Genomic DNA, 23,446 nt, shown 5'->3' on the forward strand with positions numbered 1-23,446 from the left:
AACCTCCTTAGTTAAAGTTCCGTCTCTAATTTGAATGTAGATAAAATGGTAAGCAGAGGGATTAGATTTAGACAAAAAGCCATATTGTCCCTGTTTGTAGATTCAATGTGGCATTACCATCCTGTGTCATTGTGGCCTTACCTTTTATTCCCAAAAATATAACTTCTCTCTTCTTGCTCTTATGTTAACATATCTTTCATATTACTAATTGTGTTGCCATGTACTGTGAATAATAGTTTGAAGATTCTACAGCATTGACTGTTTTACAAATCTGCATGTTTTAAAATATTCTCCGTTAAGTGAAATCGGTCATCCTTAAAATGACTAACAGTATTCCTGTTTTGTAAGCCATTAACATTACCAAAAAAATATTGTATGTCTTAAGTGCACAGCAACCCTTTCTAGATTATTTTTCTGCAAGCTGGTCTGTTGCACTGTAAACTTAATTTTCTGTTTCATTGAGCATACATCTCAGTATTTACAGTCTCAAAGAGTGTTTCTAGTTGGAAAGGTTTATTTGTGTTTGGAAACCCTGGTTCTCCTGATTGAGGCCTTTGAACCGTTCATGAATATCCCTTTGCATTTCTTGCATTAAGGCACTTTGCTGGTTCTGTTCTTGTTGACAATGAATTGGTGTTAATTACTCACAATGTTGTTTGTGCTGCATGTCCCACATGTTGTGTGTGCATATGTGTTGCACTGGGATTCCCATCAGGGCATACCTTGAGCTAGCGTTTGTTTGTTAACCCTGGTCCCTGCTGATTTTATAGTCCACTGAATCCCATTAGATTGAGACAATGAAGTGTGTACCAATCATTCCCAGAAATTTCTTTGTTGTCCCCATATTGTCAGACTGCTAGAATGTAGTTTTTTGATGGTCCTGGTGGCTTCAACTAGTTCAGAGGCACATGGTTCCCAGAGTTGCTTTGCATGTTGATGCATCCTCGTTTTCAGACACAAGCAACCTGTCATCTGCTGAGCTGGGAAACGGGCAGGATTCGGTCTCAAAATCCACCTTCTCACAACCACTCAAGGCTACTACAGTCCTAGATTTTCAGTGTTCTTGCCTATCCAAAGAATGTGTGGAAGGTCTAGCCAACTCCACCAAATGTTTTACTTCCACTATATATGAATTGAAATTTGAATTAATTTGAAAATTTGAAGACGTTCTGTGACTGGTGCTCATAGAAGGATGTGGATTTGATACTCAGCAAAGCTCGTGAACTGTTACCACATCTGTTGGGCATGGTAAGGACTATAACGTACATCTCCAAGAGCAATTTGTGGTAGTGTTTTGCTACAAAAAGATTCCTGGCTATTGCACCTTAATCCTTCAACCTGTGATTAGAGACTTTCTGAAGGTTTGCTGTGGATGCTTACTCCATTTAGGAGTCTGGTGTTGTGGTTAAAGCTTAAGGTGGTGCTGGTGTGTCAAGTCAAAGCTTTTGGAGCCAATTCATGACACTGATCTAATTGGAAGGCGACCTACCTGGCTGCCACCTCTGGTAAGAAGATAGAAGAGATTCAGTTATTCTCCAATAAAATCTATTGATCAGAATTAACCATGATAAAGCAACAGTGCAGATAAACTGAAGTTCATGCCGATGTTGGTGTCCCCTTCATCCGACTCAGGCTCTGTCAGCATTACCTGTCTGTTTCCATTCGAACAGGAGCGCTACATAGGCTGCATGTCACTCAATTGCATACTGACAAAACCAGGATAGACAGGTCTACAGTTTTTTTGTTTGTGGCCTTCAGACAGCAGTAGCCAAGGCCTACACATCCATTTGTCCCATACACTGGATCAAGTTTGCCTACCATAAGGCAGGCAGGAGTTTCAATCAGAAGGGTCACCTTGGCCAGCATGCCCCCACTGGACATCTACAAAGCAATCACATGGAAATTCTCATGGATGTTCTCCCAGCATTGCTGATTGGATGGTGAGCCGAAGACCAGTGTTATATTGGGGCAAACTGTGCCGATAAACCAATTTTGTTGATCCTGCAACTCTTCACATGTCTTTCAAGACATTTTATTTGGTATTTTATCAAAATAATACCCGAATCTATAGAAGATCCAGTTTTGAAAAGGATAAGCAGCTTGCCTCATAAGGTAGCTCTCTAGCATTGATATCTTTAATAGATTCCCAATTTTCTCTCCTAGCCTTACCAACTCCGTGTTTCGTTTGATTTGGACGTGATGCTGCCCAATTTTGAGTGTTGCTCAGAATTTGATGTGGAGAAGGTGCTAGGAGGTAACGCAACGAGTTATGGGTGAAAAAGAATAGTCCTTCTCTAGTCCTTGCCTAAAGGCGTAAATGTTCCTTTTTTCAGAATGATTCCATTACCAGCTTCACATGGGGGGAATATTCAAATGGCCCAGGATTGTTTGAGAATATTGTGGAACCACCTTTACAGGCAAGTAACTTATTATTCTACTTTACTTTTTATGTTTGTGTTAGAGTTTCTGTTAAGTTGGTTCTGATGGACCCATTGGCCATTTGCCACTGATTCACTATATCAGCCTGTTTGGAACAGAATAATACCTAGTGTTTCAGATGAGAAATTATACTTTCGAATACCATTGCCCTACAGATTGTTTACAGACTTTACTCCACATATGGCTTTTCTTTTTCATAAACTAACCGCCACAGAATTGAGGTCTTCTTGTTTTAAATATGCTTTTAAAGAAATGTTTTTTCTGTGAACATGAGGAATGTTGTGGTATTTGTTTAACTATCTGTATTTATATGTATTGCAGTAAAGAGAGCAGAATGAATGGGCAGTATCAACAACCAACAGATAGTCTCAACAACGATAATAAGTAAGTGTTCTTGATTTTATTGTCCATAACTCATAACATACTCCTTTAGGTTGCCTTGAGTTGATATTTACCACTGTACAGCCCAGGAATGTTGCTTTAATCTGCCTCCTGAAAATGTAGCATCACATAATCTCCAGACTACTTTAAGCTGGTAGACATTTGATTTATTAGCCTAAAGTTTGAAATGCAGTGGTGTTTTAACACTGATATATTTTAAAGAATGTTTGTCTTTTTTCTTGAATCTAGATTTTTAGTGTACATTTCACATAATTGTGTGCTATTCAGCTTGAAATTCTGATACTAAAGACCGACATTTGTCTGCAATGCAAACTCTGTTAAATTACTGCCAACCAAAAAATAAATTGTTACGTTTGTCAGACTGAATTTACCCTCTAGGAGTGCTCTTTTGGCACACACTTCCTTTCAAGAAATCGAAAGAAGGCAGCTGCCAATAAAGTTTTTTACTGGCTATGGAGTACAAAAATTAAAAGGTTGGCAGATGCACAGCTTTACAAAAAAGCAAACCTGCTTCATAGCCTTTGAGCTAAACTGTCCTTCCTGGTACAGCATTAGCCGTTGGCTTACAATTTAGTTCTCTTCCCTATGCAGTTATGATCTGTGAACACTGCTCTGCTGTTCTCCTTAATTTTGCGTTTTATGGTCAATTTATATCTGTTATACGCAACATCATTTAACACCGTTCAGTGTTTTCCTTTATTCACAGGCATTTTTGCATGGCCCTAATTTTTAGCAATGTGTTTCTCCACAGGAAACCTCAAATCCCTTCTGCTTGTGAACGGCCTCAACGGTGGCAAAAAAGTCAGGAAAGGACACACATGGGGACCTACTGACTCTTATACATACAACGTGAGATCCACAGAGTGCTGGTAGACCATTACATGCAATTGTACCAATCAAGGAGACGCTGCCAGGGCCCAGAGTTGGAAAGATTCCTAGAGCCCATTCAGCTGCCCACAGCATCGGAGACACATCAGACACTCAATGGTCCCCTCACCTTAGAAGAGCTTGGGGAAGCGATCCAATCTATGACGTCGGGGAAAACACCGGGTCCGGACAGCCTACCTGCCGAATATTACAAAGCTTATAGGGAATCTTTGGTCCAACGGTTGCACACCCTCTACGTCATGGCTCTGGAAGAGGACACGCTGCCCCCTTCGATGCGCAAAGCCTACCTGGTGTCCTTGTTGAAACCAGACCGGGACCCAACAGCCCTGGGATTAAACACTGACTATAAGATGTTTACCAAAGTGTTGGCAGAACGGCTCGCATTGGTAGTCCCCGAGTTGGTTCACAGTGACCAAAATGGATTTGTGCCTAAACGTAGCACATCGCTAAACCTGCGAAGGTTTTTTTAAAGTGGCTTCGGACAGCGAGAGAGCGTGGCCCAGAGCGGGGTGCCTTGTATTAGACCTAGAAAAGGCCTTTAATTGTCTAGAATGGAGCTATCTCGCAGCAGTGCTATCGAGATATGAGCTAGGCCTCGGATTTCTCCAGATGGTTGGTCTCTTATACAAGAACCCCACAGTTCGGGTGCGATTGGGGCCATACATTTCTGACACTATTCCCATATGCAGAGGCACCAGGCAGGGGTGCCCGCTGTCACCCCTCCTGTTTGCTTTGGCGATAGAGCCCCTAGCAGCAGCGCTGTGTGCGACACTAGGAGATGGAATACCCCTGGGTGACGCGGTGCACCAAGTGTCGCTGTATGCAGACAATCTCCTGATATACGTGAGGGACATAGAGAATATACCAACTCAACTGGCGGATATATTACGCGACTTTGCTGCCATCTCGGGGCTCAGCGTGAGCGCTGGCAAGTCCTGTATCTATGCATTTGGGAAGGGAAGCAGAGACCCAGGTTACACCTTAAATGATATAAGGGTGCAATGCAGGGGAGACACCTTCGATACCTGGGTATCCAGATATACCGGATCTATTTGACGCCACACACAGAATGGCACTGGCGAAATTGTACCTGCTGACCGTCCAGGGGGGTCTTGCTACCCCCTGTTTTGAGCACTACTACTTTGCCGCGCAGCTGCAGTGGGTCTCTCGCTGGCTTGCGGATAGGGGTCGCGATGACACTGCGTCCACACTTCCTCCCTGCTTTCTGGAGCAAATAACCAGGCTCTTCCACCCGGCCACCAAAGCCGCTAAGCCGAAACCATTACTTCTGGCTCGGAACCAGGTGCAGGATTGATACGTAAGCTGTGGGACTGTCATGTACTACATACCTAGTGGCGCGCGGTCAGTGAGCAGTTGCACACATGCACAGGGCGCGACATACCCTTTGAATGGCCTACTTACCTCTTAAACCATTTCTGCAGAACCCTGGCCACAAAAGTCACATCTCGGTTTCTTGACCTGGGATTGGTGGTTGGCAAGCGCCTTCTCACCAAGAGGTGGAAAGCACATAATCCACCACATATATGCGCATGGAAGTACTCGCTTTCTGCTTTGGCCAAAGCAGAAGAACTCACCATCTTGTGGGAATAAACGTTGGGACTAAGGAAGAAAACCATAGCTGCCCAATGGGAGGGATTGCTCCGGGCCCTACGGGAGGCAGGGAGGAGCAGCCCTGGGGGACAGTCCGAGGAAAGTCGATGCGAGCATACAGTGAGAATCGGACATCCCACCAATATTTAGTTGCAATGTCTGGCGCAGGCACATATCCCACTTAACGCCCAGGGTGGACATAGCTTCAGCCAATGGATAGGGGGCTGCTGGGGTGGCGGGGTTGCAGACTGGGGCGGGGAGAGATAATCGCATAGACATCGGTTAACGCTGCCATGGTTAGTTTGGTTTTGATCGTTTTGACCGCAACATCTGTTCAATTGTATATGTTGTGAGACCGGAAAGGACTCTGTAACACCCACTAATGAGCACATGCAATTACTGTACTGGAACTTTTACCCTCCGTGCAATGCACTGATTAGGGGAGTTAACCGTGACTCTGTACCAGTGAAGACGCAGAGATGTATGTCTTGTTTGACTCCCAAGTAAAATGGTGTACTTCTTGCATGCATAGTCGGAGTAATGTACAGATGGCTCTTGTTGTGACACGTTGCCTTTCATGAAAATGTAATACCAAAGTAAAATAAAAAGATTTGAACAAAAAAATGGGGACCTACTGACTGTGTCTGCGCTCTCATCTCCAAGACTGCTTTAAACTCTCCATATCAGAAATCCAGAAAATGGGCCCAAAATTGTTGATAGCATTATTCTCTCCTTTTTAGTTGAGAAATTACTACTATGTTCTGAAAGCACATGAGAGCACCAAATTAATTGCTGTCAAGATGGAAGTTGACCATTGGAAATGATGGTACTTGATGTCTAAGCAAAGGACACCGTTCCATTTGATGTAGCAATACTCATTCATCTGTCATGCTCTGTTAAATTCAGACAAGGCACTGTACAAAAAGACACTTAGCTCTGGTTTTTATTTTCCGGCTGCTTAGCCGGCGTTAACCCTCAATTTAATTTTTTTACTGCCTATGCTTAGGCCTCCCAGCAAGATTTTCTCCAAGTTGCCTGGATTACACTGGAGGTTGCTAGCCCTTAGCAGGCCAATGACTGCTTTCATATGCGCTGTGAAAGCCATCTTAGCTTCCATTGAGTTACCTTCATTCGAGAACTGTGTCTCTGCATATGAAATAATTTTTACACCAAAGACTCAACCAAGACTGCAAGGGGCGACAGGGGAGGCTCCTCCTTTATGGCAGAGGAACATCGCCCTGCTTGCTGCCAGCGCAGCAGACACACACATTCATAAAATGTCACAAATACCATTTTATCATGTGGTAGGCTTGCGCTGGTACAGCACGAGGCAGGGACGGGGCTGATAAGTGCAGTAGCACTTTTAAATCAGCCCCCTGCCAGTGCGGATGAAAGATTGTCCGGCTGTCGACAGCCGACCAATCTGACCTGCACACTTCAGAGCCTGCAATCCCAAGGTTGCGAAGCAGCTGAGAGATTACAGTCGCAGGCCCGCAGCCTTATAGTATTAGTTAGTATAGTATTAACTATATGAATTGTATTATGCTTTTTAACAAAATGGGACTTGTGTTTTCCTTATAGCGTTTGTGACAATTATTTACCCTCAAGCTTCGTTTCTACCACTTAACATACATACAAGTAGAAGAGTAATAGCGAGGAGAGGTAAAATATATGGGCAGATTAAGTCCTGAAGAATGTCTAGGACCTGATGAGCATTGGGGATAGGTTGAGACACGTTGATTACTTTATCATTAGACAGGTAGGGTCCTAATAACTAAATCCTTCAAGTTTTTACTCTTGTGAGTAAGGGACATATCAAAATAAGTATTGGAAATAAGTGTTCTACTATTCTAGCTACATAACAAATACATCGGCAGGGCACAGTCAACAACTAAATATTCCAAAAACAGAGCTCTGGTAAACCCATGTTGCAGCAGTCCTTTGCTATTGAGAAGAGTCCTCCATGTCGAAGCATTCCACTTAATATGGGTGGGAGGTCTGATTTCTTTTTTTTAGTAAAGCCATTTAGTCAAAATAGCTACCAAGTATTTCAAAAACGAAAAGAGGTAGATCCTCATGTTCTGAATCAGCCGAAGTTCTCGGTTGTGATTATAATTGAGTTGGGAGGATGCACTAAGGACTTGCTCCTTATGTCTCCTAACAAAAATTACCTTTGGTCACCCAAGAATGGTAGTCATTGAAGAAAAAGACCGGTCTCAGCAAAGACATGCTCTTGGATGCTTCACCTGCCTACCTTGGTGTTCCTAATTAGAACATCTCAACCAAGAAAGTGAATTCTAGTTCATTCACTACCACACCTCCTGATCTAGAATTTAAGATAATTTGCTGCTTAAAGCATGTTTTCTTCTGCCAGTTTGGCATAGCGGTCTTTCAGTGCAGTCTGCCTGTTTGGTCGTTTAACACATGCATTTTGGAATATGGTCCGCGAGACCTTGCCTGCAACCTTAGAAGATCTGAAATCCTTTTTGGCCAAAACTATACATGATGGACAAGATGTAGCCAAATATGTACTCCATGCAGGTTTGGATATCACAAAGTACCTTGACAAGTTGGTTGGTTACAGTGTGGTCCTTCAGCATGCCAGGTGAGGTCTATTAGGCATTCCAATGATGGAAATGCTCTGAGTTTCTCTACACCACCCCCTTCACCCCTCCCCCACCCCGTCACTGAGAAGGCGGACACATTTTTTTAACAATTCAAAGATGGTAGCGCTACCTTGTGCAAGGTGGCTTCTGCAAAACAATTTCAGTACCATTTTCAGAAATTGGGAGGCTAGTCCAGGGGTTGGCATAGGAGTAAAGACAGCTTTCACAACCAGTAATGCAGGAGGCAACCTAGTCCTTACAAGGCAGACAACGTGTAGGTCTGCAGAGCACCACTTTTTAAGTCCCTGTTACTCCGGCCAACAAAAAGCTTACGTTGGATCTAAGCAGCGCATACCCAACCTGTGGGTGCAGGATCCAACATTTCCTCCCAGATTAGCAATCCATAACATCCAACAGATGGGCTTTGCAAATTATTCAAAACTGCTAGGGTCTATCCTTTCTTTCTACCTGTTCCAATATTATTTCCACATGGTAACAGATTTTAGAGTGGCACCTGTCTATTCGCCTACCAGAGATGCACCTTTTGCTTTTCAGAGACGCCATAGAGAAGACTCTCAAAAAGGCGAGTGTTCTCGCTGTTTCCTCGTTCTGCAAAAGGATGGGGGTCTAAGGCCTGTTGTGGGTCTCCTTCAAAGCCTTCCTTCAGAAAGACAGATTTAAGATGCACCTGACATTTATTTAAGATGTTGCCTTTGCCCCAGATCCTCCCTGCTTTGGATCTGGATTTCTGGCTAGTGACTTGGACTTGCAGGATGTTTATTTTCATATACCCTGCCCTGCAGTCTCACATGCCATCTATGTGATTCAAGGTGAATAAGGAGCATTTTTTGTTTATTTTGATCCACTTTTGCCTCACCAGCGCCCCTCGAGTGTTCATGAAAGTGATATCCGTGGTTGCTGTCCATATTCAGAGGTAAAGAATCGTAGACACCTCACCAGATGGATATATAGAAGTGTTCGCACTCATGTGGGGAGGCCACTGTCAGACCTGCAAGATAAATGGGCCTGAGACATAGGGCGAGAATTATTGGATAAGGACTGGGACAAAGTACTTGAACATCCCAAGAAAGTGTCTAGGAACCCTAAATTTAAGATGATACAACTCATGTTGGTACACAGAGCATTTCTGACACCTCACAAATTGAGCAAAATGTTCCCCAACGTTACTGATTCCTGTCCCAGATGCCACGCGCAACCAGCAGGCCTACTACACATGATGTGGTCATGCCCATGTATAGCCACAGTCTGGGAGACTGTACATGAACTGCTTCATGGGTTTTCCCCTGAAGGGGGGAGTGACACGATAGAACAATGTCTACTAGGCATAGCCAAGACAAAAGAAAACACAGAGCACACATGTTCAATTTGCTAACCTGGTGCTACTATTGGCGAAACATTCCATCACAATGAACTGGAAGTCAGTGAAGCCTCCATCGACAATGGTCTGGTATGAGGAAGTGGTACGATGGGGTAGGGCTGAAAGCATGGCAATTAGAAGAGAACAGAGGGATGAGGAAGAACCATATTTCGTTGGAGTGGGACGCTCTTCTTGAAGCTTTTCTCTGCGAAACCCTCCCAGCATTGAGTGCTGCATGGTATGTATGCTATTTAGGAAGCGGAGCACTTGACAAATGCAGGTCCAGTATGATCCCCTAAACAGTCAGATTGCCTGAAGTCATAGGTTGAACACCAGCTATGCTGGGGAAGCCTTTTGTGACCGGTAAAAATAAATGATGTGTTATTGCGAAAGAGGGCCAGGGTAGGGATGGGGAGGGAAATAGACTGTTGCAGTGGGGAGGCGGGAGGGCTGGGGCTATTTGGTCAGACTGAAAATGTACTGCAATATGGTACACTCGATTAATATATATACAATCCCATGCAGGATGTTTTTTGTCACATGTTGTACAGTGAATTTCTAGATGCTGGCCTGTTTTTATGCAATAAAACTAATAAAATGGGTTTTTTTTTAAAAGAGAATCCTCGTTGAGCTTGTCATAGACTGCCTCTGAATGATGGTAGAAATCCTGACATCATGGGGATTCACCATAAATGAGCTGATTCCCTCTGAATCTTCCTTTCATTGTGGTCAGTCAGAGTGGAGGTGACGGCTTTCCAGGAAATTTGGGCTATTCTGATGTTTCAGGCTCACTGCCGAATCCAATTGAGGGTGTTTCTGAGGCTTCTTGGCCTCTTAGCATTGTGCATCCTCCCTACCTGCACTGCCAGGTGGCAAATGCTAGCTGATCAGTGGAATTTGAAGTTTGTGTGCCCTCTACTAGGATCGCCTTTCCGATATCGTTCAGATCTCAGAGGAAGTAGCTCAAGATCAGTGTTGGTTGACCTATAGCCGTGTATTTTGTGGCAGGCCACTCTTGTCCCCATCGGGCCGACTGTGGTGACCGATACATCACTTCTGGATTGAGTATGGAGGAGGTCACCTGGGGAGATGTAGATCAGAGGACTCTGGTCACCAGTCAAGGGCCAGCTCCGCGTCATTCCTCTTGAGCTGCGGGTCATTTGTTTTGCTTTCTAGGCTTTCCTGCTATCCATCAAGGGAAGGCTAGTACAAGTTTCCACATACTAAACCATTGACATGTGGTACTTCAAGAAGGAGGGCGGTTTGGATCCAGGGTCCTGTGCCAGAAGTCTTTGCGTCTCTAGGGATGGTTAGAGTACCAGGGTGTCTTCCTGTTCAGTAATCATCTGGTGGGGTTCCTTGAATGGCTGGGCAGATAAACTAAGCATATGTCTGGCAGATCATGAGTAGCAGCTACATCCAGAGGTGGTGCACAGCGTCTTCCACCATAGACTAGAACCCTGGCTAGATTTTTTGCCACTGTCTAATGTGTAGTTTCATCGGTTTTGCGCACTGGAGTTTCTACAAGTGCACTTGTCAGTTGATGCCTTCTGGCTGGGATGGTATAAGACACTTGTATGCGTTCCCTGCCACTTTCTCTTGTACTCTGAAAAGCGGGAAAGACCGAGCCCAAGTCATCCTGGAGGTTTCAGTGTGCTACCTGGACCTCCTAATCATTAACAACTGTCCTCCGATCAGGTTGCTGCCTTGGGAGGACCTCCTGTAGCAACAGGGCAGTCTTTCATCCGGATCTGCGCAATCTACACCTCCATGTGTGGATACTAAGTGATGGCAATTGATTTCACATGATTTGCCATCTGAAGTTGGCATCTTCACCACCAAACTGCCCTCCACAAAATCCAGATATACCAGGTGCGGGAACAAATTAGTTACCTGATGCAGTGCCCGGCGTACAGATCCCTTATAGGTGAAGCTGTTGGATGTCCTTTTATTTGTATGTTTCCTTCAGCCCAGCAAGGCTTTGCAGTGGGGACTATAAAAGATTATTTGGCTGCACCATCAGCCCTTCTAACTTTTTCGGATCACCTTGTTAACACAACCAGGGATGAGCTTCTTTAAAGGTTTGACAAACGTTTCTTCCCATGCAGTTTGTGATGTTACAGTGGGACGTTAACTTGTTCTTGACATTTCTCTTGTGCCCTTTTACCATTGATTCATAGTGGCTCAGTGTGTCCCCCGACCCTGATGACTCTTACTCATTATAATTACATCAGCCCATGGCGTGAGTGAACTAGAAGCACTTTAAGTGCAACTGCCATTCACAACCCTTTTGTTCATAGACAAATTGATGCTTATGACTCTGGTGACCTGACTTGAAGTTGTCTCCCTTCTGCATTGGACAATCCACCACTCTACCAACGTTCTTTGCTTCCCCTCAAAAGAGGAGAGGCTCCATCTGTTAAACCCAAAAGGGCTTCAGCTTTTACATAGATTGTACCAAGGACCATTGAGTGGATGTTCAGCTTTTGTGGGGTTCTCTGTAGCAAAGAAAGGGAAGGCTGTGCAAAAGAGAATCTTGCATTAGTGGATAGTGCTCTGGATTAAGGTCTACTATGTGTTGGCCAAGAAGCAGCCTCTCGGATGGTATGAGTGCCCTTCCACCAGAGCTAAGCCTGCTACCACTGCATTGGAACGAGGTGTGCCTGTCTGACTTCTGCCAAGTTGCGACATGCGAGTTGACGCATACCTCCACAAAGCACTACTGTAGTTCCTATATCCCTGATAGGCTCTGCGCATTGGAATAATATACACTATAGATTTGACATAGGACTGAGGTCAGTATGTCTCTATCGAGTACATTAAACTTAATTACTTGTGTGTGCCAGCTAACTCAGAGGTCACTAGAAACTTCTCGAATATACTAGAAGGGATTAGTTTCTGACAACCGCATAAACATGACTACTTTGTTTCCCCTAGAGTCGGAACAATGTCAGAACCGTGGAAACAATAGATAAGTTTCACCCAGTCAATCGTGCATGCTTCGTTTCTACAGAGTTGCACAGAAATAGAGAGACGGGTGTTTCAATAAAAAGGGTTTATTGAACAGTCTTATTTCTCATGCAAGAGATATGAACTGCTACAATCGTAAGACAGGCTGCAAAGTACAATATGTACAGAGGAGTTAGCAGTAAGATAAAATACTGCAATGGCATGGTTTGTAGCTATGACATATATTAATTAAAATACATACATAAATAACACAGGCTAAAATGTGGATACTCATCTAATGCTTCTAAATAGTTCTACCCCAGTGTACCTAACCTAAGTGTAGTACGAGGTAAGAAGTAGGTGCTGTTTTCTAAAGTATAGCTAGCTATAGTTTTAGTTTTGCCAAGAGTTGCCAAAAGTTTCTCTAAGTTCTAGTCTGCTCCATACCTTAGAATGTGCGAGGTTGGAATCTCTTTTCTGGGACTCGATATCTAACACCCCGCAAGGGGAGTCAGACACACTGGAGCTGGGTTCTCTGCGAAGAGGATGACCGCGTCTGGTCAGTGCGTCAAGCTTGGAACTCTTTCCTTCCGAACTTGCAGTGACGAACCGCAAGTAGGCAGTCGAACTGGATCGTGCCGGAACCGTTGTTTGCCAGGGCAAGTGCAGGTATATTTATACCTTGAATGTGTTTAGGAATCCCTGTATTGACGTAAAAGTTGGGCATTGAAACGTCATGAATGAACCCCTAAGGAATAGATGTTCATGCATACTAAATGAGTTCTTGGAGAAATCGATATCTAAGCAAGGGAAATTCCTAAAGGCTTAAGAGTCTGGTTTTCCAAGAACTCGTTGTGATGTGGATGGACGGATGTAGGAGACCATGCCTGTATTTGGTTAGCGTGGACAATTCCTAAATAAGGGCTGGATTTTCTATGCCTAAATAAGGGCACTATGAATTGTACCTATATAAGGGCATACATCAGGAAACCTATATACTGAATCTAAATCTACACACAACACCCACTCCAGTTTCGTATGAACGACTCTACTAAATCCTAAACATACTAAACATGTCTAAAAGAGAATATAGCTTGATTATCAAACATGCTAAGACATATCTAAAAAGCATTTGTCCTAAAAAATGCATTACAAACCCATTGCTATGCATAAGGTGCTGTGCATATTAAAAGCAATGTTCCATTCTAAGCATATGCGTACATTGAAAATGCCAACAAGAATGAATCATAAATATATACAAATGATGAAATGGCTTGTTAATACAGAAGAAAAAAGGGCCGAAACCATTTCATATCAGGTTAACATAAATCAATTGTTGATGTGACAAGGTGGCATAATGTCCCTGGAAGTTTGCAAAGAAGTCTGTTCTCTATGAATAATTCTACCATAAGCAGATTACTGTGCCAAAAATGGCAAAAATACAAAATTAGAGAAAATAAATTAATCATAGGAAAAAGTTCCAAAGTCAGTCCCTTGTTTGAAAGAAATGAAGGCCAAATTCAGAGTCTCTTTGGAACACTTTGTGCCTGAATCAAGTCAGTGTGTGGACCTGGAGAAAACATGAAATCTTCTTTTTCCGTTGACAAAAATGTGTCTACCGTTGTAGGTGAAAGTTGGAATACCTCGTTTAGAAGATTAACTACACATAGATGTGAACTATCACCTTCAGCATTGGTCGCATCAGCAATGTTCGTATCGGATGTTACCTGCATGCCTGTTTCCTCATGTACCTCAGTAGTAGCAATTTGCGTCTGTGAGATCTCAATGAATGCTGTCATCAGGATTGGTAGCCGCTGGGGACAACGCAGAGCATGGGCCGTTACTGGGTCCAGCAGAGTATCGATATCCGTAGGCATGACTGATGGGAGTGTTAGACAGATGTCCAACACGCATTCTTCACTGCAGAGCAGGCAGCGTAGAACAGGTAAGATGCAATCTTGCCAGATTGGTCTGAATGACAGAAACCATGTGGTATTTAATTCTCGTAGATGAGGTAAACCCAAAATTTGGATGATGCGCTCACGGCACTTCATCTCCTAGAGAGCTCTCTGGTGCCTGGAGTGATGCTGGTGATGAGGCTTGCCATATTGTAGCAGTAGGAGCAAAAATAGGATCCCTGCAACAAGTACTAAAATGAGCGGCAGTCCGCCAAACACAGAGTGCACAAAGTTTGGAAAAATTCTGAGGACTGCTTGAAAGGGTGCTAACAGTCCTGCACACACATTCTTAATTACATGTACAATACCACTCGTAACAGACATGTTTAAGATACAACTTAACATTTCTGAGAAATGTACAGGGCGGTTTGTATACAAAAGGGTATGAATCTCCGCAGAAGTCCTTGCGACTTGGAGATCATAGGTTTCTCTGGCCGAGGTCAGTGGCACTGTTTTTTTGGTAAAAGAATGGTTTTCATTCTGCTTAGGGTATCAATTCGTATAGAAGAGATGTTCAGTGAAGGCCACAAAGGCGACTCCCTGACTGTGTCTATTTGTGGAAACAAGACTTGCATACAGCAAGTGACCCTGGATGTAATCGTAACTAGATATGGAATACCTGGCAACATGCCACAGCAGCTGTGATCATTCAACATAATGTAACTCCCATTAGAAAGTTGGCCAAAAATTAGATTAATCACTGCAGCCGGTGAACCTTGCAGGTGACAGGATAAGTTTGTAGTGGAACCATCACAGGTCCCGTGTAAGTTAATACCCTGACAAAAGAGAACCGCTTAGTGTGTGTTCAGTTTTCACTGCTAAGAAACACTTCACGTTCCCCACTCCAACACCTGTGTGTGTAAGGTAATTCCCAGGATGTCTTGATGTATCCTTTACCCAACCTTTCATATTTGCCAACTGGTATATGTTTTAGGCAATACTGAAAATGGAAAGTTGTAACAGAGTAAATTTACCATGTATGATCCACTCAGTAGCTGGTTTTTCTGCCACCGTGAGTGGTAATGTTTCCAGTTTTTCAATGCTCAGCATAGTGTAGTCTGCTCCCCTTTGTGCCAGTCTGATCTGTTTATCAGTTAGATTGAATTCTGACAACAGTGACGTAGTATGGATTAAACGCCAAGGCACATAGCCTGCATGCAAGTTTTTGTACCGTCCAGCCTAATAGCATGATAGAACGTAGTTGAAACTGACCCTGTTCCATGATGTCTGACAGAAGACACAATGCTGTCAAATGAATATATTCTGGACGACAGAGTTGTTAACCCATTGTCTACTACAGAGAGAGTTTTCTCTAAATTAATACGATCAATTTCTCGTATTCGTTCTGCAGTCTCTGCTTGGGTAACCTTCCATGCTTCATTATAAGCAGCGTAGATACCGGCATATATGAAACGTTTTTGACGCATTTTTTTTGGTCCTAGCAAGAATTCCCAAACGTCTGTGCCTTCTTGAAGTACAGTTAAGTGTTGTTTAACATCCTTCAGTGTAGCTTTCTGTAGCCAATCAAGGCAGAGTTTCCCTACACTGTATGTTGTTACTACTCCTGGATGCTGTCTTTGAACTTAGAGTGGGTCTGGCCTGTTGATAGTGAAACCCTGTGTTTTATTCAGGAATCGATCTTGACAGTTGTTTGTGTCTGTGGGCCAGAGCAACCATTTTTTCCATTCTGGATCTGATCTGTTGTGATGCAAAATAAAATGTACGTCGATCTCCTCCCCGCCCCCCCCCCCCCCCCCCCTCCCCCATGTTGTGCTATTGCTTGCAGGTATAGGTATGGTCGGTGTGTTCATGTCTTTGATCCTGGCTAATCCAAGGCAAGACGTTTGCTGGACAGTGCAATTCAAAAACAGAATTTGCTCAGGGATCATACAGGTCCTAAATAAAGCTTCTACCCCCTGTACTTGCCATTCTTTTGTACCCCAGACAGTCTTTGTCTCAATGTTGTCTTTCCAAAAGTCGAAACCCTGTCTAGACAGTTGGGCAATAAAGGCTGCAGAATAAATCTGTTTCGTATTGGTTAACATATTTTTCGTTCCTGTCTTGTTCACATTTTTAAAGGAAAACGTTTCTGGTTTAGACAAATTGTAGCCTGAAAAATATGGAACCTTCATTGCAAAAGTTTTTGAGCTACCCTTTGGAGGTGTAGGACAATGTTCCCATTGGTTATACATAAATACATTTCTAGGCGTTGCAGATTTTTGCACGAAATGATGACCATGGTGGTTATAACAATACATTTGTTCATAGTCCGATGAACCCTCTAAATAGTCATGATTTGTGAATACTGTAGACCTCTCTAGATCAGACATCATGTTAACAGTCTCGAAGTCCCAATCATCAGAAAAGGTACTAGTGGTAATAAAGTCACTTAATGAAATCTTAAACGTGGAATCTTCAAAAGCTCCGACGGGCCAAAATTGTCATATTCACTTTGGTCCCAAACTATACCATCATGTATAGGAATGGCTGTGATGTTCACTGCTGACAAGTCTCTTGCTTCACGATGGGATGATTTGTGCGGCTGGAGAAGTTCACTTTTACTTGCTGTGTCCATTTGAATATATCTTCCATTTAGCAGCATACCCAGAGTTAATACCAGAGCTAACCAAAGTACAAAGAAGAATATTCCCAAAACAATCCATAGTTCAATCCATGGTGAAACCAGATAAGTCTTTTTCAGGAGATGCTTGTTATTTGAAAGTTCTTTTTGCTGGCGTTGTTTCAGGTTCACTTGGATCCTCAGAAAACGTATCAAAGTTCATGAAATAGCCAGTTCTGTCAATGGTTGGAATTGCATCAGGATTTGTTGAAGTCGCTGGAACCAGTTGATCACTTGTTACTTCGTTGTAGACATGTGTATCAGGACGAACTGTTATTGGGGTTTCAAGAGGGACAAGTTCCATAGCTTTGTTGCTTAGTCCTTTACTTCTTACCGCAGAATCTTCAAAGGTGATGAGTCTCTCAGTTTGAACCTCTTGGATTGTAGCCAGCCGAGTGCATCTGCTACATTGGCGGAGTCCACTTGGCCTACTGCTTAGTATCGGCCGCATGGACACATCTTTTCTCCTTTTTACCAGCAAGGGGCGGCAAAAGTACTGTTCTTGATCCGTGGATTGCTAGGGCAGGTACTGGTTGTCTGTAAGAAGGCCCAAATTCCTTCTTGTCCGCGATCTTTTCTATGATTAGATCACCAAGCTTTGGGATCCAGACAGGCCTTACTGGGACGACCGGTTTTTCCTCAGTGATGGTTGGCTTCAGGAGCCTGTTGCTTTATTTTGTTCTCAGTTCATTTAAGTCCTGTAAAACAGCCAAACGATCTTTGCTATCAAATGTCTTTTTCCATCACTGTGCCGTGCATATCAACGTCCGGTACCAACATTCTAGTTCCAAATAGTACCTCATACAGAGTGACTCCCCCTAGAGAACTTCTTGGCAAGTTATTAAGTGCGCGTTGGACCCCATAAAGGTGTTTGACCCACCCATCACCTGAACCCAATACCCTAGCTGTTATAGACTGCTTTATGTCCCGGTTTTTTCTTTCCACAACAGAATTTCCCTCAGGATGGAATGGAGAAGAATACCGCAATGCTACGCCCAAACTGGCCATGGCTTCTTTGTAAGCACGAGAGCTAAACGCAGGACCCTGGTCAGAATGTAGTGTGCCAATTGCGCATGGGCCGATAAAGACTCGCAAATCTTTTACAACAGTTTGAGCGTCAGCCGAGCGCTGAGGCCACATCCAAAGTAACCTAGAACACGAATCCACTGCGACCATGATATATTTATATTTATAGTTACCATCCCTTTGTAAGGGACCGCAGTAGTCCAGGTAAACACATGCTAATGGCTTATCTGAAATTAACAGGGTCGTCTGCGCAGGGTGTTTTACAGTAGAGACTTTCATCTTCTGGCATATTTCACATTCCAAAACATAATTCCTGGTCTGTTTCCTAATGCCTGGCCACCAGTATCTGTTTTAATAACAATACTGTGGCGGAAACACCTGCATGGGCAGAGGCGATCCCTTCATGTGCAGCTAGGATTAGTCCTAATCTATGTTCCATGTTTGGTATTACCCAATCCCCCACTCCAGGGATTCGAGCAAACAGAACATTGTTCGCATCAATTATATATGAGTGGAAATTTTGTAGGTAATGCTGCACCGCTGCCTTTGCTAGAAGCATTGACAGCCAGCATTATTTCACTGTCTATTTTCGTCGTTTTTGAACGAGTGATTACAGCTACGGAAGCTGTTTGCACAGCCCCTTTCGCGGCTTCATCGGCCAATGAATTCCCTTCAACGTGAACGCCATCATGTTGATGACTCAGCGTGTGTATCGCGTGAGTGTTTTGTAGTCCGTTTCGCAACATAACTACCTGTTCCCAAAGCATTTTATGCTTGATTGTGCCACCTTTTGCATCCTTGAAACCATTTTGAAGCCAATTCTGTAAATATTCATTGTATAATTGAACACAGTAAAAAAGAATCTCACACTGTGTGGGGAATTCGCGATCCGTGTTTTCAAGTGCCATCTTGAATGCCTGTAATTCAGCTCGCTGAGCTGTACAATCTCCTAGAGATTGCGTTTTTAGTGACCATTAGTCTGAATTTGCCATCACGCATACGACCTTTAACGATCACGCGAGCTGCACTGCAAGCTTGTTTACTCCCCATAGCGGGTTGTGCAGATCCGTCAGTATAAATTATAAATTCGTATTGATCAAGAGGGAGAATTTCAGTAGGCAGAGGGCATTCGTGTTCGTATTGCAGGAATGCTTGTGTTTTCAAATAAGGATCAAAAACATATTCAACATCAGTTGCAGCAAGAGAATTAACCCATTGTATCCATCTCGGATGTAAAGCTTTTGCATTCGGAATTCTAGCTTTAGTAACTGCCTCTAAGGCTGGTACAGGAGTCACGACCATTATGTATTTCCCCTGTGCTAGGGCTCTTTCTTTTGCTACAGCGGTTTGAACTGCTGTCAGAATTTTTTCTGTAGAAGTGAATTTCATTTCTGCTTGTGTATAAAAGTGTGATTTGTATGCAATGGGTACTTTTTCACCTTCTTTAAAAGTTAAGTAGGTGAATTCGCATTGACCCGGAATGATTCGGATCACTAAGTTGCGTACATTTACTCGTGTTTGCAAGTGTTTAGTTGCTAACATGTCTGTTTGAAGTGAACGCAGAATTTGTGTGTTCTTGTGTCCAAGTTGTGGCTTTGAAATCAGGTTTGATTAATTCGTAAAGAGGTTTAACCCTCTCTGTGTAGTTTAGAATGTATGTTCTTCCAAAATTCAGGAAACCTAGAATCAACTGTATATTCTTCAGCGTTTTTGGAGGTTGGAGCAGCGCATACTTTTCTAAAAAGTTGGCTGCCAGGCTTTTGTCTCCACTTGAAAGTTCATATCCTAGGGAAAGGATGTTGGATGGGCAATTCTGGACTTTTGAAAGTTGAGTTTGTAACCCTCAGAGGCGAAGCCCTTCACCCTGTTCAAGTGTCTGTCTAGGTCATCGTCTGTCAGATATATATCGTTGACATATGACAATGCCTCGTCATCATAAATTTGTAGTAACTCTGTTACTCTTGCTGAGAATAACCCCGGGCTGTTTTTGAACCCCTGTGGTAGTCGACAAAATTAATGTGATGTCCCCATTATTGAGAAAGCGGCAAATATCTACTTTCAGGTGCAATATTTTGACAAAAACCATTTGAAATGTCTAATGTGGTTTTATACTTTTTACGCACAATGTTATTCATTAATGCTGTACTGTGTGCATTTTGCAAATGTTTTACAACATGAGTTTATGTGTCTGTAATCCAAAACTAGACGATATGTATTGTCTGGTTTGGAAACAGAAAACAAAGAATTGTTCATTGATGAGGTGCATGTTTCAATCTCCCCCTGGTATTCAAGTTGGTCTAAGATCTCTGAGTCCTCATCCCATCCTACATGATTCTTGTATAATGCTGGGGCCTGGGCCACTGCCCACTTCCTGGCATAAGTATTTTTTTAATGGATTGGAACATGGTTCGAGAAGGCTGGCATAATGATGTCTTCGCCATGTGGGCACTCCCTGACAAATTCTGGTGGCCAGTCTCGTTCTGCTAGAAATATATCATAACCCCTTGAAAGATGCTCCCAAAAGACTGCTTTCACTTTTCTTGGTATGTCTGCCTCCATCCGGAGTTTTATTTCATATAACCTATGCGGAGAACTAACCCTGGTGTCTGCAGTTTCAACTTGAATGTACTCATTCATGTCCACTGTCTCCAGAAGCCCCTTCAGGTTCTGGCGAGCTACTGTAACTTCTGCTGCACTGTCCAACATTGTCTGAGTCCAGTCTCTGTTCTTGAGTTGTTCTCAGAATCCTCGGCATGTCTGATCAAAGACTTGCTACCTTCTTCTTGGAGAATTTAGGTTTTTGTTTGTTTTTCTGAACGTGTTGTTCGTCTTTGGACTTCACGCATTCTTTGTTCTCTGACCGTCCTCTTCTTTCGGATGTCTGTGATGATATCTGGAAGGTACGAGAGGAACGTGTATCAGTATCTTGATATCTGCCACGTTTTCTCAAATTATCCCTATTCCTGAGGTTGTACCTCCTTTCAGAGGGCTCCTTTTTAGGAGACCTACCTCGGGATTGAGAACGCTTCTCTTTAGAATGCGGTTTGCTCTTTTCCCACTTCTTTTTAGAAGAGGTAGGAGTATTTTTAGGAAAGACCTTATCAGGACTTTCAGACAATTGTGGTTTAACTGGTTTCCCACCCAAACTCTCTGCCTAATTCTTCATAGGATTTTTCAATTATTATGGCTAGTTCTTGTGGTTGTTCTGTTACATCAAATTCCCTTAATTTCTGGCAGATTGACACTGATGCTGCTTCTCCTTTGATATTAGATAATATTATTGTTGAGACCTGGTCGAAATTTTTCAGTAACTTCATACCTAAATTCAGAGCAATTCTGCCCCGTATTCGTTTTGAATTTGTTTCAGGACAACCGGTATTACCGCCATGGACGGAACACCATGTTTTTTTGTGTAGATTGCAGCAAAGACTGTGCCCCAAGTGGTGCAGTCTTCCATATGTGGTGTGATCCCATTGGTAAACAGATTGTTAGAATTCTGTGTTTCTCATAAGGGCAAGTATTAGGAAATACTGCTTCGATTTGAGTAATTTTTTGATTTATCCAGAAAGGAATTTGTTCACGTTTTGTGGGCATTTTACCCATGACTGCGTGTAAAGTCTGTGGAGTGATTTTTAATGTATTCCCCTGATGAGGGGCTGGATTTTGAATGGTTAATGGTAGTTGGACTGTAAAAGTCCGCATGACTTATTGAACCAATTGTCTATAAATTTTGATTAGCTCTTTGAGTTGAGCTAGTAGATCCACATCTGACATTTCTTCAATATCAGGATGAGGTGTGTAGCCGGCTAAAATCGGCCATGTTGCTCCTGGTGGCCCTAGTGGACCGAGCCTGGTAATGTGATTGTATTGTTTTAGGGCGCCTTTAAACCTTTGCTCATGCTCCTGGTATGTGAGTGGAATTTCAATATCCTCTAAAGGAATTTATTCCTCAGGTGGATCATCTTCTTTGTAGAAGTAAAACAAGTGTGTTACTGGATTTGATTCTGGGAATACTATCCATTAATAGAATACCTCTGTCTGGTGAGATTCATGTGCCTCTATCACAAAAACTGCTCTACCACCTCTTGGTGTTAGGCCAGGTTTTATACGTTTTAGAGTGATGGCTCACCTTAAATTTGGATGGATGATTATAAAATCCTCGTCGGTTTCTTGAAAACCTGTATGATTAAAAGCTGCTGTGACTTGGTCAGCCGCAGCTCCACCAGTATCGGTGTTTGTGCCTTTTTCAGTCATTGTTTAACGAAAATTTCAGAGCAAGTTTCAAGGGAACAAAGATAAGGTGCACAATATTTTGGAGCACTGTATCCTTCAAGGTTGAACAAACCTAACAGCTAATACATGGGATTTTTGTCCTACTCGGCTATGGCGGATATTATCCCTACCCACTCCAAACGTCTTATGGAGTATTATGAGAAGGTGTCTCTGAGAAAAGCACGACTGAGTTACTTCAGTATCTAGCGCTAAATTAGTGCCTTACCAAACCGTTGGGCGCCATGTAGTGTAGTTCCTATATGCTGGATAGGGGCTGCGCATTGGAATAATATACACTATAGATTTGACATAGGACTGAGGTAAGTATGTCTCTATCGAGTACATTAAACTTAATTACTTGTGTGTGCCAGCTAACTCAGAGGTCACTAGAAACTTCTCGATATACAAGAAGGGATTCGTTTCTGACAACCGCATAAACATGACATCTTTGTTTCCCTTCGAGTCGGAACAATCACAGAACCGTGGAAACAATAGATAAGTTTCACTCAATTGTGCATGCTTCGTTTCTACAGAGTTGCACAGAAATAGAGAGACGGGCGTTTCAATAAAAAGGGTTTATTGAACAGTCTTATTTCTCATACAAGAGATATGAACTGCTACAATCGTAAGACAGGCTGTGAAGTACAATATGTACAGAGTTAGCAGTAAGATAAAATAATAATGCAATAGCATGGTTTGTAGCTATGACATATTAAAATACTTACATAAATAACACAGGCTAAAATGTGGATACTCATCTGATGCTTCTAAATAGTTCTACCCCAGTGTACCTAACCTAAGTGTAGTACGAGGTAAGAAGTAGGTGCTGTTTTCTAAAGTATATCTAACTATAGCTATAGTTTTAGTTTTGCCAAGAGTTGCCAAAAGTTTCTCTAAGTTCTAGTCTGCTCCATACCTTAGATTGTGCCAGGTTGGAATCTCTTTTCCGGGACTCGATATCAAACACCCCACAAGGGGAGTCAGACACACTGGAGCTGGATTCTCTGCGAAGAGTATGACCGCGTCTGGTTAGTGCGTCAGGCTGGAACTCTATTTCCTTCCGAACTTGCCGTGGCGAACCGCAAGTAGGCAGTCGAGCTGGATCGTGCCGGAACCGTGGTTTGCCAGGGAAAGTGCAGGTATATTTATACCTTGAAGGTGTTTAGGAATGCCTGTATTGATGTAAAAGTCTGGCATCGGAACGTCATGAATGAACCCCTAAGGAATAGATGTTCATGCATACTAAATGAGTTCTTGGAGTAATCCATATCCAAACAAGGGAAATTCCTAAAGGCTT

General features: G+C 42.9%; 1 protein-coding gene across 5 annotated transcripts in view; it reads left to right on the forward strand.

Moving 5' to 3' along the window:
- The window catches only part of USP22 (ubiquitin specific peptidase 22), a 570,028-nt gene that overhangs the window by 540,890 nt on the left and 5,692 nt on the right, over nt 1-23,446 (forward strand). For 4 of the 5 annotated variants that reach the window (XM_085628912.1, XM_085628913.1, XM_085628914.1 and 1 more), the window contains one exon: nt 2,761-2,823. In XM_085628912.1, coding sequence (XP_085485038.1) covers nt 2,761-2,823 — 63 coding nt within the window. Of the gene's footprint in view, nt 1-2,760; nt 2,824-3,592; nt 5,965-23,446 lie in introns of those variants that run through there. The other variant, XM_085628916.1, reaches the window with a different exon arrangement.

This window comes from Triturus cristatus, chromosome 10, assembly GCF_964204655.1.
Source record: "Triturus cristatus chromosome 10, aTriCri1.1, whole genome shotgun sequence".
In the NCBI taxonomy this organism is placed as follows: Eukaryota; Metazoa; Chordata; class Amphibia; order Caudata; family Salamandridae; genus Triturus; species Triturus cristatus.